The 19,761-nt window shown below is 36.0% G+C and overlaps 1 protein-coding gene across 1 annotated transcript in view; it reads left to right on the top strand.

Moving 5' to 3' along the window:
• The window catches only part of GDA (guanine deaminase), a 28,160-nt gene extending 8,743 nt beyond the window's left edge, over window positions 1-19,417 (top strand). Inside the window, exons 4-14 of the mRNA XM_040091120.2 lie at window positions 1,036-1,123; window positions 2,381-2,486; window positions 5,271-5,298; window positions 7,257-7,364; window positions 7,837-7,944; window positions 10,058-10,155; window positions 10,666-10,733; window positions 11,194-11,340; window positions 13,541-13,659; window positions 14,502-14,529; window positions 15,255-19,417. Coding sequence (XP_039947054.1) covers window positions 1,036-1,123; window positions 2,381-2,486; window positions 5,271-5,298; window positions 7,257-7,364; window positions 7,837-7,944; window positions 10,058-10,155; window positions 10,666-10,733; window positions 11,194-11,340; window positions 13,541-13,659; window positions 14,502-14,529; window positions 15,255-15,325 — 969 coding nt within the window. The 3' untranslated portion in view covers window positions 15,326-19,417. The remainder of the gene's footprint in view (window positions 1-1,035; window positions 1,124-2,380; window positions 2,487-5,270; window positions 5,299-7,256; window positions 7,365-7,836; window positions 7,945-10,057; window positions 10,156-10,665; window positions 10,734-11,193; window positions 11,341-13,540; window positions 13,660-14,501; window positions 14,530-15,254) is intronic.
• The last annotated feature ends 344 nt before the right edge of the window (window positions 19,418-19,761 follow it).

Genomic DNA, 19,761 nt, shown 5'->3' with positions numbered 1-19,761 from the left:
TTAATTTAGCACTATTGGTAGGATTTCAGAAATGAGGGTTATGAATTTTAAAACTAGGCAAGACAAAGGTAACTCATGTCAGTAATCACATTGCTAGTTTTGAGACTCTTTTGGGACTCTTAAAGATTTTAGTTTGAATATTGTAAATAAAGGACAGAGCTTGGCTTCATGTTTGTCAAATAATTAGCTCTAGCCTTCTTCCAAACAGTGTTGGGTGTCCCACCTTCTATCACATAAAAAAAGGAAAAAAGAAAAAAAGAAAAGAAAATTCTCAAATTACTTGGCAGCCAGAACCCAAAATATATTTTAAGCCTGTATGTTGGATAAGCGGTCAACGTATTTTGCATCAGTCCCAAGGACAAGAGAAGCTACAAATTTCATAATGAATTAATGTAACTAAAATTGCTGATCATTTATTATTATGTTCCCCAAAAGTAATATGAAGTGGTGTAAACACCCATTTCCTTTCAGATGGTATATTAGATAAATAACTAGCCCATAGTCTGAACAGTTGTGCTCAGTTTACTTTCACAGTTAAGTTTGCTATTTGTATTTGGGGAAAACTAAGGTTTTAGATACGTGGAAACCTGACTTGCTTTTCCAGCTAGATCAGGTTGCTAAAAGAAAACCACCATGTTCTCCAAAAGCCCTGCTTTGCTAACACTAGCTAAACAGTGCTTCACCATGAAAATTGGAGAGCCTTTCATAGCATTAAGCTAGGAAATTACAAAAAAGACTAGTTGTTTGTATTTCTAAATATAAGCTGGAGTATTTCCAGTTTGGGGGAAGGAATATAAACTGGTTTCTATGGCTTTAGCCATTGCAAATATTCTGAGGAATTTTTTGTATTTATTAACCCTCAGACTTAAAAAAGCTTTTATGAAATTAAAGATCTATATTTTTACCTTCCCACTTTACTGCAAAATTTCACAATAACTAAATGTTCTTGCAGTTTGAAATGAGACTGCCTGTTCTGCATTTTGGCAGCTTCGCTGATTTTTTTTCCAGACAGTTGAAACTGATTTCTTTTTTTAGAGACGAACTCTAAAGAATGGCACGACTACAGCCTGCTACTTTGCAACAATTCATACAGATAGTTCCCTTCTTCTCGCTGAAATTATAGGTAAGTCTACCAGTGATTTTTGAAGGATATTGTGTGAATCATGTTAGTTGAAGGAAACAATGTTTAGGAGTTTCAGACTAGCTAGGGATCTGTCTTTCTCCTAATTTGTTTTTTATTCATTTTTCCTGTCACACTGTGTCCCCAAATCCCACCTGTTACCCATGTTCACTTAAACACCTCTATCCTACTGTTTCTACTCCTTGTGTCTTCACTCCCAAATGTGCTGATGGCTGAGCTTGAATTAGGTCTGCTGGACTTGTTCTCCGTTTGCAGCTCTCTACTCTTTCTAACCTTTTGTTATTTGAGGTTTGGAAGAACTGAATGACAGGAGGCCTAGTCAGTGCATTAATTTCCTGATACTCTGAGGTTTCAGCTGATAATCAATGTCAAAAATCTTCACACACCCTCTGAAATCAGAGAAATGGAAGCTGCATCAGAATCTTCTGCTTCCCTTCTGTTCACAGTTGCAAATGTCTGCTGTTTGAAAATATTGTAGTTCTTGCAGGATTTCTCAAGGCTCAGACAGCCCATAAAGAAGAGAAATTTAATAAGAACCTCAGATTTCATAAAAAAATTACCTAGTGTTTCTGACTTAGTAGGAAAATGTTGAAGCCATTGAATTAAACGACTCAAATAGTAAAAGCAGATGAAGATACCTGATTTAGAAACACATTTGGCAGCCTAGAATTGGATATTATATGCATGTTTTACACATGAATTCTGATTTATTCATCTAGCATGGGTAAATCTCAACAAAAAGGCTAGACTAGATCTGGAAATTTCTCTCTCTAACTGCATGTGGGAGGCCTGTTAGCAATCTTGTTCCTTTCCCTTAAAGAGAGATGGTTTGCTGAGATCTTTGTGCCTTCTCTAATCTCCAGGTAGTCATCTGCTACAGCTACTGTACTTTGATGCTTGTGTTTCTCATCCCCTGTGTCACAGCTGTCTTCATATATTACCATTAAGAATTCTAGTTGTGGTTAAATTACAGTAATCTAGTTCTCATTTATAAAGTTGGGTGTCAATGTGGAAGACAGCTCCTATTTAAGTGTTGTTTGTTTCTTTATTTCTTCTTATCTTTTCATACTTAAAAGTGACGTGAGTGTTCTTAACTTAGAGACAAGATGAGCGTAAATTCTGGTAATCTTAAAGGAAGCTGGGTGGGGTGGACTTTGGTTTTTTATTTCAATACAAGCTGTGGTAATGGTTTCTGAGAACCAGTGATTCTGAGATTTATATTCTAATGCATATCAACAGATAAATTTGGTCAACGAGCTTTTGTTGGAAAAGTCTGCATGGATATGAATGAGAGTGTGCCACAATACAGAGAGATTACTGCTGACTCTGTGCAAGAGACAGAAAGGTAAAATAATAAAATCGATGGCATAACCTTTTAAAATAAGATTTTTCATACATCTGAAAAGTGGATGTGGATCCCTCTAAGAGCTTACACGTGTGAATTTATTGGCAACAGGGTTTTTTTCTTCCAACAGTACTGTACCCTACAGTCCTGGAAATTCCTGCATATCCAGTTGCTGCACAGCCTGAGTGGCATCTCCCTGGCTTTTCCAAAGAGAGTGAGAAACAACAGATCTAGAGTTTGAGAGGGTATTTTCTGCCACCTCTTTTCCTTTTCACAGCTTTGTGTGTGGAGGTCATGGGACCTGACATACGATGGTGAGGTGGCAGCCAGTTCCTTTGTCCCCATTAACTTCTAAGCTATTTCCTTCCACCATTTAGGTTAAGGCTTGATTCAGGTTGTAGAACTCAGCTTTCATATACCCCATTTTAAACATCTTTTCTCCATCACAGCACCAATCAAACTACTCCAACATGCAGCTGAGAGAATGATGGAGAGTCAGATGAAGGAAATGTTTGTAGTAGAGGAGAATCAAGACTGGAGTACGGCAGCTTACTATCATGTTTCTCTTGCCTTTCACAGCCATGCTCAGAAAACTGTATGTCAAGCAGACATACAGCTCTTCTCATGGAACTATTTATTTGCTTATATAAATGTTTTAAATATCATGCTGAAAGAGAAAACACCTAAGATTAATATAAATATCTTATAGCACTTGTGTGAGGTTGCTCCCTCGTTTTCACAAATCATGCTAAAGGTGTGACAATAAAAGTTAAAAATGGTCATGTATTTCTAATGGTGTTTATATTTAAAGACATTTTTAAAACATGTAATATTAGTTACCTTCACTCTTCTGACATTTGTTTCCCTCTATGTAAATCCCCAGCTTCCATAATATGGTACTAGTCCTGCCACATGGGCCTGAAAGAAGCAGAACTTGCAGTTCTGATAGTTTTAAAAGCTTCATAAGGATCTAAATAACTTCCTTTTAAATATTTATCTTCTGTTTCTATTCCTTTTTGGTTGTACAACAAGAAACTCAGCTTTAGGTGAGTGGTTGCTACAAGTGCTACATAGCTGTCTGGGGGGGAGAGTTGTGTTCTTCTTGGCATGGATCTGGAGTACTTACCTGAATCACAGCAATACAATTGCAGAATGATGAAAAAGCTCTTTCATTAAGAGGGCAACGTGTTAGTTGGATTTTTGTTGTTTGCTTTTTTAAGAATCTAAGACATGTCGTTTGTCACATTGTCAGAAAGTGGACTACGCTCGTTTCAGTTACTTAGAGTTAACATCCAGAAATATTTGCATTGCATGCATGGAAATAATATACAATTCCAAGTGATTCATGTATTCAATTTAAATTCATCAAGGATTTGAAACTACTGTTCTTTGTCAAAGATAATTTAATAAAAAGTTAGGGATTTGAACTCTAGATTGCTGTCTGTGGTACTATTAGGTATAGTCAGCTGCAAACATGAGAACCTATGTTCAAGTCTGTTCCGCTACAGAAGACAGTGATTTGAAGCTGAACTTCTTTCCTCATAGAGAAATACATAAACCATCAAGCTATAGGGTATATTTACAGAACATATCACATTTCATCAGTTTTGAAACAGCTCGCACTGTGCAAAGAATGTGAGAAAGAATGAAAGCAGCCATATTGAAATTTTGGGTTGTCACCTGGGCATTATATTTCTGTTAGAGCTTCTGCTCAAGTGAGTATTTTATTATATCAGGTTAATCAGTAAGAGGAGAGACAGGCAGATGGTAGCTAATTCACTTTGTGTTTTGGCTCTCAAATTTAGACAATGGTGGGCTCAAAATCCTTTGGTCATTGCAGAAGTCAAACTCAGGTCTCTCATTTTGATCTGGTGATCTAGCATGGGTTTAAGGGCTATGGATGTAGCATCTAGCATAATTTCCTTTTCCCTCTGAAGACATTTGATAAAACTGATACAACTTTTCATTCAAAATGACACAGTTTTCTTACTATGAACTGTGACTTAAAAATTCACTGAGATCCTGTCCAGAAAACATCTCAAACTGTTTTTCAGAACTCACTTACATACACTGGGCGAATGGACTTCCAAAGAACTTCCTCCTTCCAAAGTAGAAGGAAGTTTAGTTTGCTCATCTGCACTATCTGTAGTGACTTCTTGGGGTTTTTTGTAGAGGTCTGACGTAGCATTTTATTTAACAGAGTAAGTAAATCTTTATTTTCTGGAAGATAGATCAGCTGTAGGTTAACCTTAATATAAGCATTTCCAAAAAATCAAGGGTTCTTTAAGGGAATGAGGACATGTGCATTTATTGTAAGATATAAAATATTGCTGCATCTTTTAAAATCTGGATTTGAAAAGTTTAAACACTGCAATTTGAGTTCATGGACAGACAAACTTAAGTTAGGTTTGTTTTTTCTTTCTTCAATATTGCAGCTGTAGGTTATAATTGTGTTTTCAATTAATTTAATGAAGTGTGTGATTGGCTTTCAGGGAGAACTCAGCATAATTACTGCTTGTTTAATGTTAAGTATTTCAATGAAAAAACAGTATGTTCAGAATCACATCCAAAACTATCAGAATTTGGTGCCACTATCCTGCTTCACTTTGTTCCCTCTTTTTATTTAATCTGAAAATCTGGCTCAGCATTTTTTTAAAAAATTTGATCTGTCTGAAATGTTTCACAGGGTATCCAAGTACCTTTTTTTTTTTTTTTTTTTTTTTTTTCCTTAATTTATAACATGGAGGACAGATTTATGGCAACTTTATTTCTACCCTTTTCCAGGTTTGTTAAAGAACTACTGGAAAAGAAAGTAAGTAATCTTTTTAAATTCATTTGTGTATTCAGAAGATGCTGTAATTAATGCTATACATTATACACTCTTCAGAACATGCTATAATTAATCCTGCTATACAAATCTGTTGTCTTAGTGACAAATCAATAAATATACATCTTTCTGTGTAATAGACAGATATCATCACTCTGAAAAATGTTCTGCTAGTCATGTTGAGAAATGTTACACCTGTAACAGTGTAAAATGAGTTTTCTGTGCTCAGAGCAGAGCAATGTCATATGTGTTTCTCTACCAAGTTTGAGATACCTGGCTTCCTAGAAAAGACAATCATCTGTTTAAGAAAGGTGGAATTCAGTTTATCACTCTGTGGTATGTAAGTAGACAGAATAATTGAAGGAATTCTCACCAGCAGAAATCATTGTTTTTTTCAGTAAATGTTGGAATTCTGGAAACTTAGATTTTGAGATTTTGGTATATAGTAATCTGTGTGGGGCAAGATGGAAGATTTAAGGCGTTGTCTAAGTCCTTCTTCTTCACCTTCTTCTTCTTGGTTTCAGGTGTTTTTTTCTAATTGGGTGAAAAAGGTCCGCATTGCGGACCTTGTGTGGTCAGTTATGAGGTCAAAAGTATAATCGATATAGGATGTCATCTTGTTATTGGGTGATTAGCACTTAAATAACCTTGGAAAGAGTTAGAGACATCCATTTTACCTCCATTTTCTATCTTGCTAGTTAGAGCTCACAACTTGTGACACTGCAATATAGATAAGAGTTAATAAACACGAACATGAAACTGTGACTCCAGTGTATTAATCCCAGCTCTAACACAAAGAAAAGAAGATAGACGCTTCACAAATAAAGTTACTAATCCACTATAAAATTAATGGTTTAGGTCAACGCACGTCTTAAAGTGTGTTTCCAAAGAAATTCATGCTTACACTCCTGTAGTAAAGAGAGAAATTTAGAGTCCAATCTTATACACAGTAGTACTTTTATCAGTCTTTAGTTTTCAGTGGCTTTTGACATCCCATCTCAGAATATTCAAGAGCAGTTGCCTGGAGTTTAATGCCTAAGCTATATATATCACTAGATTAATGCCTAAAAGACATATTACTAGAGTAAGTTGGCTAATTTGCAAAGACCTGAGCTCCTTTTTTCTGGGAGATAATACAAGGAACTGCAGTCCAAGTTATCACTTACTGGCTTGTGCAAAACTCTTGCCTCCGACTGATGATAGAATTGTAGTCCTGTTAACTATTTTTCTTGGAAAATTTTAATCTAGAAATGTGATGTGTAAACTACTGTAGTTCTTGGTGTCTTCTCCACTGTTTCCTACCGTGTATCTGAATATCCTATCCTATCCTATTCTATCCTATCCTACATATAATAATATATGATATATGATAGATATCATATCACATCATATCATATATCATATCATATCATATCATATCATATCATCTGTCATCATATCTACAGCTACTCTTCCTATCTAGGGAGTTTAGGGGTTTGTGGCTGTTACAAATAGAGAAGATTGACCAAGAAAATGGCTTTTGTTTTACAGAAGCTTGCAGTTTTGCATCATTCTTCAATGGTCACAGAAGTGGGTCTGAAAATATCTGGTCATTCAACTGACTTATTTCTCATCATGCATGTAGACAGTCAGCAAATATGAAAAAGTATCCAGTGCTGCTGAACACTGGTAAAATTCAGTGACTTGATGGGAGTTCCAATGAAAAAAAGTCTTTAAAGTTCATTAAAATCATTGTAAGAAGCCCTCCACTTTCATTCTCTGTTTCTGCTATGAAATGTCTAATGAAAGCAAGGAAATGACTATACAGCTTAATTTCAGTTGGCAAGGATGCAGTAAACAATAAGCAGTGAAGACAAAATGTAATTGCCAGATAAATACTAGTCTTACTTTTGGTTACTGAAATATATATGTAGAATACAAGCCCTGTCTTCTATTATTTTCAGTATCCCAGAGTACAACCTATCATAACCCCGCGCTTTGGCCCCTCCTGCACAGAGGACTTGCTGAATGCCCTTGGGGAATTAGCACAAACCCACGATCTCCGTGTGCAGGTAAGTTCTGAGAGCTCTGTGTGCCATTTAAATCCATGGACAGACAGCGTGATGATCACCTAAAGATACCTTTGAGAGGATATATGTCTGCTGCTCTGATCTCAGCATCCACTCTGTTGTATGCTTGCTCTCTCTTTTACCTCACAAAATACATGTAGTGCATTATTTTACCTATTATTTTAACATCTTCTGAAAACTGGAAATGGGGCCATTGTGTCACCACACTACAGGGATGGACACATGTACCATCTCATATCACTTTTAAAGGAACAAATGGAGCTGCTTCTTTAGGTCCCATGATAACTTCTTCAGGTCTGATGAAAAAAGAAATGCAAGGACTAGATCTAACTATAGGCTTTACAAACACAATTTTTTGTGAATGTATGTTTAGCACCAGTAGATTGCTCAGAAGGTTGTAATGTCAGGTTCAACGCTGTTTAAGAGACTCCCTCTATACATTTTCTTGTTGCAGAGTCACATAAGTGAGAATGAAGAAGAAGTCAAACTTGTGGAGAACCTGTTTCCCGCCTACCAGAATTACACTGAACTGTATGACAAAAACAAGCTGCTAACCAGCAAGGTAGCCACATAAAAACTATCCCAACATAAATTCCATTAGTACATGTGGAGAATATGATGGTTTACTGTATTTACCTAAAAATTTGTAATGTTCTGTCAAGGTCAGTGACATCTGGGAAAAAGTAAATTTGTTTTATGTTCTCTGTTGAGGTGTTGGATCTTTAAACAAGCCCACACTGTTCCTAACTGTTCTAGAGGAAGTGAAAAATAAACATGTTTTATGCTCCCTGATTCATTTTCCAGAGAGAATTAGGGCAATGGGATTAGAAGGAAGCTAGATTAAGCTGGTATTGTAGGAACTGGTAATTCTTGGATAGTACCTTATTATCCTTATATTCCAAGGATATTATCTAGTTTTTGCACGCTGCTTTGCCTGAGGATTTCTTCTGTGCTGTTACATTAGGACCAAATTTATTTTCTTGCTATGGAGAAGCAGCCCTCCCTGTTGAATTCTAAACATCAACCTTGCTTGCAGACAGGTGCACTTTACTGCTCTGACTATCCAAAAGCACTCTCATCTCATTTTACCAGCTGATTTTACCAGGCTTTGAGAGGCACACTAGCCTGAAGAACGGAAATTCATTACTGCTTTATGCTATTAGAATAGTTGTAATATACCTACCCACTGTAATTACAGGTTGGAGAGCCAAGGCACATCTAATTAGATAGTGGAGTGGATTGCCCATGCAAAAGTGAATACTGACAACCCAACCACAGTCAGAGTACTTAAACATCAGCCAAGTTCCTTTAAAAAATTAGGAAAGAATTTTCAGATGCACAAGAGGAAGCTGGAAACTCCCTGGGAACTAGCTATTAGACTCCTATTTCTGTGTTTGAAATTGTATCCCAGTAAATCACTTGTTTACTGTCCTTTTTGCTTGAGAAATCAATATGGACTACAGAAGTATGTACACAGTATTAACCTTTGTTTTCTCACACAGTCCTTTGCATTCTGATTTGATGTGCAAGAGCATATTTGTGCTGCAAAAGCACAGGTCTTAAATCTGTGACTTGTATGCACACAAATGAAAATGGAAATGAAAAATCATTTTACTGGTGCCTTCTGGAGTCAGGTTCCTGGATATTTGGGAAAGCATTCTGTTAAGCACAAGCATAGTATCAGAACCTCAGACATTTTCTCCCCATCCACTCAAACTAAGACACCAAATATATTTTTAAAGTGTTCTAAAAGCAGTTTTTTGTTTGTTTGTTTTTGGTTTTGTTTTAGCTGTTGCTGAAATATTTTCTTTTTGAAAATAGTACAGATTGGCAGGGTTATGCTTCAGTAGCTACCATATGTAGGTTCTTATCTGAAGACATGGCTATTCACCTTGTGTTTTCAGCTACTTGATGAGTAGAGATTGGAGGGGCATAGTGCCATTAAGAGATGCTCAGTGGAAGCAGTCTCTGTGCCATGCTCAATTTTATGTGCAGATTGCAAGATCTAACAGAGCTCTTGCTCTTCCTCTTCAGTGGGAATTTGGTATATGAGGTAATGCAAATTAGATTTGTATGGGAATAATTGCTTTATGCACTATTAAATTATCATATCATATACTTCTATGTTTTCCTTGTGAGCTTATTTTTAAAGTCTGTTATGTAGGCTAGGAAATAGAAGTAATTTTTCAGCTGCATAAAAAATTAGATTATTTTACTTAAAAAATAATTAATCTCTCTCCCTGGTGCCAACCTTTAGAGAACCAATAGGAAATGAGCTAAAAGTACATACATCTTCCATTTTATCTGATGTATTTCTAGTCCTGGTACTTAATCTATGTGTTAGCTACAAAATACAAATTGTAAGCTTGCTACAATGCCAGGACAACTGGGAAATTCTCACTTTTGTCATTGGTCACAGAAGTGACTTCAAGAGCAAGTACTCTGTATTCTTATATTTTAAAAATGCATAAAAAGCTGAAGGAATGATATTTCAGGCACACTGAGGTTAAGCAGTTTTTCCCTTGTGAGTTTAAAGAGCTTCGTTCAGGAGGTGCATTTATTTCACTAGATGGTAACATGTGTCCTTTTTTGGCTATTTAAAGCAGTGCAGCTAACCTCACAGCCACAGAAATAAATGAAATATTGGGTAAGCTGGTGATTCTCTTTTTCTTTAGACAGTGATGGCCCATGCCTGTCATCTTTCTGAAGAAGAGCTGAAACTTTTTAGTCTTCGTGGAGCTGCAATTTCACATTGCCCCAATTCTAACTTTTCGTAAGTTAAAAAAAAAAAAAAAAAAAAGAATGATGTAAAATTAAATAAAGCTGTTGTTCGTGTAGTACCCTGAGTTGATGCTACCATTGCAGAGCTGTTTATGTGCTACCTCATTACACCATAAATGACATATTGGATTAAACATGGCCATTCACTTCTGCACAGTGTGCTCTGGCCCGATTTGTGGCCTTTCAGTTTAGTTATTGCATCTATATCCATATCTATATAAATATTTATTTTCTAAGAATTTGTTTCTTTTGACTGTTCTGTCAGTGGTAGATTCAAGGCATCTCCCTTCTCCCTGAAGTGTGCAATGGGGGAATGGACTATAAAGTCTTCTTTCTATTGAGCAGACATGAGAGGCTGCATGATATCCAGACAGAATAAATAATAAATGAAAGCTTGTACTCATTAAGGAAGAGTCTTCATCATAAAATGGCTCTACAGCCCTGCTTTTCCTGAACTTTTTCTACATGCAGCACACAGATTGTGTTTCTTCTTCCAATTCAGGTTGCGCAGCGGTGTCTTAAATGTGCGAAAGGTTCTCGAACACAATGTGAAGCTTGGCCTTGGCACAGGTTAGTGGTTTGCTGTGAAAGTAATTTCTTCTGGAGATCATTGGGAGATACAAAAACATTCACCTCTTCATATTTAAAAATCATCATGTCTCCAAAGTTTGGTCCTCCTTTGTTTTCTCCATTGGAGTAAGGAAGTCTAGACTATTGAAATCTAGGGGTGGTCCAAAATTGTTTTCAAAGAAAACAAAGAATTAATGAAGAGTTTTGTTGCTGTTGTGAGCTTAAACAGGGCTTGAACGACAACTTTTCAGGTTTCTGGTTTTGTTTTGTGTTCTATTCACCTGACTGCATATGAAAACATCTTTATTGGGAATTATGCCTTCAGAGATTGTGCTAGACACCAGTAGAACATTTTGGGTGTACCACATATGTCTCTTCCTAACTTTGAATTAAAGTTTATTGAAATTTAACATAGATAATTATACCCACATCTTGTTTCTAAGAGTCTGATCCCTTCTAGATGTTGCTGGTGGATATTCAGCTTCTATGCTTGATGCTATAAGGAAAACAATGATGGCGTCTAATAGCCTTCAGATCAATAAAGTGAATGAAACAGGACTAACTCTTGAACAAGCTTTTCAGCTTGCCACTCTGGGAGGAAGCCAAGGTAAGAAGAAGATTCTTTAGTGTGCACAGAGAGAGCTACAACTCTTTCTGATTATGTGTCTCCCTGTCTTCATGGGAGATTCACAGATTTTCTGAGGGCAGAGTGAAATCTAACTGGTGGGCAGAGATAATCCTTCAGTTTCTCATACCTATACCAGGCTTTTCAGAGAAAAATTAATAGGGTATGCCCTATTAATGCTGATGCTTTAATAACAAAACCTTAATGGCTTTTCAGGGTTGCACATTTGCTTTGCAAAGATCCTCAGACTTCTTAGTTATAAGGCTTGTCTGTTTATTGTACCAGCTGGAAATTTGTTTTCTGAGCAACCATCACCGAGAAGAAAAACTGCAATTACTTTAAAATCATGCATTCTATTTGTCATCAGTTTCCAATTTTGTTAGTGCTTTTTGAGCTGTCAGTGAGGCTGTTTGTTGCAAATAAAAACATCATGCGAATCACTTCTCACTCAGGGAAAAGCAGAAAATTTAAACAGGCTTTCCACCATGGTTGTTCAAAACACAGTTCCATCTGCAGAATGCAGTCATATAGTGCATGGGTACCCAGTTCTGGAGAATCAGTTTTATTACGATCAGTGTGCACACAAAAATAGATACAATTTAAAAAGTTTTAGTGGAACTGGTATGATTTAGCAGAGAGGAAATCCACATGAAAGTGAAAACCTATTTTTGTTTCAGTTAGCAGAAATGAGCTCACTGCCTTCTAAAGCACTGGTCCCAAGTCTTCTCAGTGTAACATGTCTGTAGCTGCCAAAAAACTTCATTGGGAATTATTAATGGAAGTTTAAAAGATGTAGTGAAAATGTCATCAAACAGGTCTTTTCCAGACTGTGTTTGAATTCCTGAAGAGTGTACTGGGGAAAACAGAGAAGACAGAAGATGAGAAGGGGAAAAAAAATGTTCCTTTTCCTGCAGTATATACTGTTCTACAAAGTGTGAGAATAAACTAACTGAGACTCAGAAAGGAAGACTCATAAAAATCCCAAACTCATATGTAGTTTCCCTTCCTAAGTACTCCTGTGCTTTTTCTCTATTAGGTTTGCTTAGTAAAGTGTTAATTTTGTATATTGATTTTAAGCTGTTTTGTCCATACTGAATCACTTTTAAGGGTAGAATACAAATTACTTCTACAAGCTTTCAGTAGCCTGGATACTTAAAGGGAAAATTTCACTGGCAGAAATTTAAATGAGTGATTATGTTGTTGGAATAATTTTCTTTGTTAAGACTCCTAAAGTCTTGTCACCCTCTTGTGTTTACTCTAAAAATTGCATTCTGCTCAAAAACCTGAAGGAGCATGAGATTATTTTAGTTGAAACTAACAGGTAATCAAGATATTTCATAATTTGTAGGAGTTTAAATGTCTTTAAGATATTGTGATATTCCTGCCACTCACAAACTTAAGTGAACACTGAAGTTCCTTTATCAAAGCAATCTGGAAATGAACACATTATTTACAGATGTCATGCTCTTTGATAACTTAATTTCAGAGTATTGAAAAAATGTATTTAATTCACAAATACTTTCTACAACTTCAAAAAGTCCTAAATTATTTCTAAAGGGGCACAAAGAGTGCTCTTTAGGTATTTTAAGCACTTGCAAGCACCCAGTCCCTGAAGATAGGTTTTCAGAGCATGTGGATCCGAGAACCTGTGTTTGTAAAGAAACTTTGAAAAAATAAAACTAGATAATAGAACACAAACCAAGCCTTATAGGTAGATATGAGACCTTCAGACTGGCTATGATTATTTTTCCACGCCATATTATTCTTTGTTCCTGCTAGTTACAATTACTCACTGGACACCTCTTTTATTATCATATTACTGTATATTACTATTGCAATAAGCCTATACAACCTTTCAAAATTGCTGAAACTTTTTAGGAAATGCAGTCTAATACTGCCTTAGCAAGATGAGTGTTATTATATGCTTTACTGGTTCTCCAATTTAATCTCATTGCCCTATTTAGAGTTTGAATGTTTTTGCAATATAGCCTACAGTTTCGTAGGTCTTTTAAGAGCTCAAGTGCTAACTATACTCACTCTTCGATTTGGTTTTGGGGTTTTCCTCATAATCATCTAATTTTTATTTGTCTCATGAATATTTCGAGTCAGTTGACAGGTATTTCTACATGGTGGAAGGAAGCTGGTCCTGAAGATGGGTTTATGAGCTTATTTTCTTCTTCAGCTCTAGGACTGGATGATGTGATTGGAAACTTTGAGGTGGGAAAAGAATTTGATGCCCTGCTAATCAACACAAAGGCTTCAGATAGCCCTTTTGACTTGTTCTCTGCGGATGATTTTGAGGTAATCAGAACAGGATTGATGATCAAAAAAATGAATGGAAGTGATGTGGGGAAGGCCCACCATACAGACAGAAAAGGTCTCTTGATTCTGGTGACAGGAATTGGGTGTACTACATCCCTCCCTGCTGTCTGTGCTTCAGCCTAGATGTTCCATATTAGCTTTTCCTTCAGAATCTTGCTGACCCCAGGGACAGTGCCATAACACCATGAGCAAAATGCATGTAATATTTTAATGCATGTTTGATTAGCCCAAGATGACAATTACAGTTATCTATTTGCAGTGACAAATGGCAGCCAAGAAAAAGCAATTTAGTTTTAGTCAATACTTGGAGTTCAGACTGAAAAATGGCAACCTGTTCCCAGAGAAAGGTTAGGTTCCCTTTTCTACGTTGCTGTTACAAAATGAAGCAAGCACTCAAGGTCACTTATATAAATTAAAAGCACAATTTTTATCTTAACATAAAAGCAGTGTGGGTTTTATAGTATGGAAACACCTTTTTATTCAAAAACCTTCTCTGACTAAATAAGATAATTAAGAGCTGTTACTGGCATTTATAGATATGGCCAGACTGTCTGGAAATAATTCCAGTTCTGTAAAAAGTATTATTTTTAAGTTAAATCTAAACCTTTTAAGCTAAGTTATTGGTCCTTAGCACTTTATATACTTTTAAATTTAAAATGCTTATTTTCAAAAAGTAAATGATGTATGTTAGGTTTTGATCTCACTGTTACTAGGAATATTTAGGAGAACTGTTTTTTATCAGTTCTTTCAAGCTTCAAATGATTATGATCTGGGACAGCAGATACTGCTTTCTGATTTTGTTTTCTCCCATTTCATTATAGGACACTCTCCAGAAGTTCCTGTATCTAGGTATGTTTTGATTTTCAGTTCAAGTTGAATTCTCATTTCCTACATAAAATGTTGTCTAAATGAATATTTGGGTTAATAGTGAATTTATTTTTATATAATTAAGTATACATTTGTTTGCAGTAATTAATTATATTTATTCAACTCTTATATGAACAGTAACACATCCCTAATAATTAGTATTAATATTTTTGGTTAATAAATAAAAACTGGTTTATTGTTATTTGTAAATACGTCCAGGCTCTGTCATGCTCTAATGAGACTTTTGCCTTTCTGAGGAGCTGCCTGGGTCACACCAGTTTTCTCACTGGCTGTCTCCCAAGCCAGTTCAGATTCTGTGCAGCAAATAGTTTTCTGTACAGGTACATAATAATTTCAGGGTTTGGATCTACTGAATATACAGAAAATCCATTACACTATTGCAGCAGCTGAATGCTATGTTTATTAAAAAAAAAAAAAAAAAAAAAAAAAAAAAAAAAAAAAAAAAAAAAAGGGGAAAAAAAAAAGTTGCTAAAACATTTAGTGATCTTTGTGGAAGCCCTGACTCTTTCTTTCCAAATGGACTTTCTTAGTTCGAAGAAATGCTTGCTGCAAATAATGTCTTCCAAACCTGTTTTCTAGACTGCATAATTTTCATTGATTAAATCTGTCTAGACTGCATAATTTTCATTAATTAAATCTGTGTTTGTATTTAAGTGGAAATCTCTGTTTTGGCCATGTTATTTCAGGAGATGATCGGAATATTTCTGAAGTGTATGTGGCTGGAAAGCAAGTGGTTCCTTTTTCAAGCTCTGTGTAAATCCATTATCTTTTGCAAAACACTCTGCTGATCATTCTGCATCTGATTTGGAAAAGATTGATTAAACACAGTGCCTGATCATCAGGAATGACACCTCATTTTTGGATAATGTTATAAAACTTGCAAACATTGAAAATTTTGTTAAACCTTTCCAGAATTACTTTAGTGAAATTTTCCTAGTTCTAAAGGGAATAGCTATTTAAATTTCTTTGGAAAAATAACATTTGTGCATTGATTGGGGATTTGATGAATACCTTATTTAAAGAGGACACCTGCTGCTCTGTTTAATAATAGTATAGGAAGCATTATGTGGAACAATGAGATGCTCATTGTCTATAAAAATAAAAAAAACCCCAGTGCTTTTGAACTGATTTTGCAGGTAGTGAATATCATGGGAGAATACAATTTCCATAATATTATCAACAAGTATGGAACAATCAGTGGCATTTTGGAGAATGTAGTTTTCAGTTTTTCCTAGAAGCACTTTTTTAAAAAAAAAAAAAAAATAATTTAAAACATTATTTTTTAAGAGGGGTTAAGAAAGAAGTGTGTGCTTATAAATAAATAAGGGTCCTTATCAAAGAGTTTAGAGTTGTCATTTGTAGTCAGGCACTTCTTTGAATTACCTTGATATGAGTGGCAGCTGAATGAAACGTCTGTTAAATTAGAAGCAGGCACTAAGATATCTCTGCAGGCTACACAATGGCAAACAATTTAAGAGGGTTTTCTGGACTAGCAGGAGTGCTTCATCTAGTTCAGCATCCTGCAGAATCTTCCCAAACTCATTTGCTCCTGACTGTTCAGACAGGATAATATACCTTCTCCTTTCTGTAAGGGAAGTGAGTGCATTTAAAAAATTTCTCTTTCTGGCCTTTACCACCTTTGACTGGAGGTGAAAATCATCACTGAAAAAACCAGTTCATCTTTACTGTGCTCTTTGTATTTTTCAATATGGCAGCCATAATTTCAGCCCTGTACAATTCCAGTAGTTCAGATAAAAAATATGCCCTTTTAGTTTTGGAAATATGTCTGACTTCCTTTCCTAAAAAAGGCATAATTCCCTGCCTTTTTTTTTTTTTTTTTTTTTTTTGATATGTTCGATGAGGGGATTTCTTCTTGTTTCTCGATTATGTTCTTGCAACTCACGAAGAATGTAAGCTTTAATTTCAGGGTCATTAGAGACCAATATTATATTTAGATACTGTAAGCATGTGTTGAATATGGTTTTAAGGCCTGCTTCAAACTTCTTTGATTTCACTAAGCCTCATTTCACACTTTTATCTCATTGCCTGGGGATATAGGACTTACCTCTGTTCACAAAACAAGGGAGGTCACTGCACCAAAGTTTCACTTCATGTCTGCTTCAGAGTGCTTGGCCCAATGACATTTATGTTCTGATTTTAAAGCATTTTCAGAGCTTATGTTTTGTTATGATTATGCCTACATGAGACAGCATAGCATCAAAGGGAAGTGTAACAGCTAACTTGGGCACTTAAAGCAGTACAGTCTGCCCAGTGTGGTTTTCTTGCCAAAGCTGAGGGGCCGTACCAAACAGCAGGGAATAACCAGGTGTCCTGCGGATGTCACCTGGGTGCAGCTGCTCACTGAGTTTGCTCAGGTAACTTCCAGGTTGCTGCACTGTGCCACTGCTTGCTGAGGTACAGCCTTCCAACCCATTATGCGCAAAGATTTCTAAGGCTTTAGGAGTCAAGATCTAAGGATTAAGATTTACATATTCCATCAGGGTGTTTTCTCTGTCATGTTTTTCATTTGTCCCAATCACTTACAAAGTAGCGCACTTGTTCAGCAAATAACAACCTTCAGCTCTTTTAACCTGGTTTCCTGGTTCAGGGACATTTTTTCTCATGAATTTTGACATGAATTTAATTGACCAAATTTCACATTTCAAAACCAAAGAACTGTGAGACACCTGTTTTAATCCTCCCAGTTAATGTTTGAAACTATTTTTAGGGAATTACATGGTTTTCAGCTTTGGTTTTCCTGTGGTGGAGAAAGATCACACAGCCTTGTGTACAATGTATGCTAGTGCCCTGCTTCTTTGCCTCCAGAGCTATGAATTAAATCAATGCTTTTATTTTAGTGGTAGTCTTAACTGTCTCTAACTTAATTGTTTTCCCATTATTTTGTGGTGGTTTTAAGAAAGGGATTCAGCATTTCTTAAAATATTTTTCCAGGTGGACAATTGCTTATTTGCAATCTGAGAACACACTAAAACTTCAACACGTTCAGGACTACACTGCTTACTCAGTTACAAAGGGACTCTGTAGGATAGCTGCTGCCAGTGAGCTCTGTATCTGAACCTTTACTGAGTCATGAGCAGTTTGACTCTTGTTAAATTCAGGGACAAGGTAGGAACTCACCTTTTGATTATAGCTTTTTTTTAATGTCTAGTATCCAGACATTACCCAGACATAGAAATGGAAAATCATCTTTTTAAAAACCCCAGCTGGAGGAGGAACTCTGCCTGCAGGTAGTGCCATGAGCTGCCTGCAGTACTCTGCAATGCCCAAGACCAGGAAGAGTGAGGCCCAAGGTGGATAGCATTATATTAAATGCTGAGGTGTTCAGGGGTGAAGGAAAGAAGTCTGAAATTGATGTTTGAGGAGGCCAGTGGAGGAATTCATGTAACAAGCAAACTGAGAGTCTTTTGACAGCAATATTTAAGTAGAACTGAATGGAGAAAAAAATGTGCTGCCAGGAAAGTTATGTGGGGTCATCTGAGGCAGTCCCAAAAGCTTGTTCAGTGGAAGATGGCTTATGTGTAAAAATTTTAAGGTTTTTGGTCACACAAAGAATGTAGTAGTCAGAATTCTCTGATGTAATTTAGGGAAATTTACTCACTAAGGATCACTAAAGATTCCACTGTGAAGTTTTGGTCCTTGAGACTCTGTGCCTGTGTGTAGGTTGCCAAGATGTTTCAGTGAGGGAGGATCAGTGGATAAAAGCAGTTACTGCTGGCTTACACATCTACACTATATGCAGCTCAAGACTACATATATTCTGCTTCCTTGGATATGTATCCCTACTGCGTATGCACTTTGAAGCAGACCAAGTAATGGGTTCAGATTCTTAGTGTCTCTTCTAGAGGCTGGCGTATATTTGGAAGACAGCTGAGCCTCCATTGCAGTTTCCTCCAAAATAAGCTTAATTCTTGTATACCAAAACCACCCTGCAAACTGAACTAAGGTTCAATAAGGGAGAATGATTGGGAATTTAGAGCAGCACTATTGTCTCAGTTCTAGCTAATGGAGGCTAGAACTTGAACTGTTCCCCCTCTGTTCTCATCCCATCACAGAACTTAGTAGCTGAATACTAATTGAAGCAACCTTCTTCCACCTTCCTCCGTTTTCACTAACGCCACCTCCCCCCACCCCCAAAAAACCAAAACAAACAAACCAAAACAAAAAACCCCAAACCCTAAAATGAAACAAATGAACACTAAGGGGATATGAGTATGTGGAAGAAAAGAAAAGAATAATATTCAATCAGTATAACTTGACACATATGACAGTGTAAATTGACTGATTAAAGATAAAACCTCTGGGAAAATGTACATCCAACAGATTCTAGATGTCTCTCCCCATAAGTTTTCTTACCAGATGGTGGATGACATCTTTCTTTCTTTCTTAATATGTCTTTATGTTCAATGGTAGCACACCATTCAGACAAAGGAGAAAAAAAGGGTATTTGTGTAGATCTTGCTTGTTGGGACAATATGCTTACTGTGTTCTGTGGTCAGATGAGCACTTACTATAAAGAGAATGTATTTGAATTATTGTTATATGTTGATCTCATCATGTCACTTTAGGTTTTGAAATACTAGTAAGAATTGCCTATGCATTATGCAGCATAATTTGAATCATTCCTGTGTGGCAAGTGGAGTTCTGCACTTTAAAATGTTGCCTTGGCCTACTGTTTATATTTATGCAGTATTTTTGTGAAATCCTAAGATTTTGTAGGGAAAATTGTGTATTTTTTCACTGTACTGAAATTTTCAGTAAGTCTGCTTTCTAAAGGGAACTTTAAAATTACCCTGTCTAAAAGTCTGTGCCTGATTATACACTTATTAATGGAAAAAAATATTATGGTTTTATGAACTTGAATAATAACATTTAATGTAAAAAGAAGTACAGATAAATATTTTTTTTCAATTAGAATTATGATAATGCAATGCAAGTTAGAAAAAGGTATTATTGTTGAATATCTACAGTTTATTGAGCAAAAGAGAACATAGTTACTCTTGATTATTCATTTAAAAGATATTTAAAAAGAATACTTAATCTTGAAAAACAAAAAGCACAAATTCTTTCAAAGAGTATACCAGTTTTAAAAGGAGAGATACTAATGTCATTACTCAGACAAGCTGTTTAAAAATATTATTTTAAGCATTTCCAGGAACAACCCGTAACAAATGA

Source organism: Hirundo rustica, chromosome Z (genome assembly GCF_015227805.2).
Source record: "Hirundo rustica isolate bHirRus1 chromosome Z, bHirRus1.pri.v3, whole genome shotgun sequence".
Lineage (NCBI taxonomy): Eukaryota > Metazoa > Chordata > Aves > Passeriformes > Hirundinidae > Hirundo > Hirundo rustica.
This window is presented reverse-complemented; position numbering and strand designations above follow the sequence as displayed.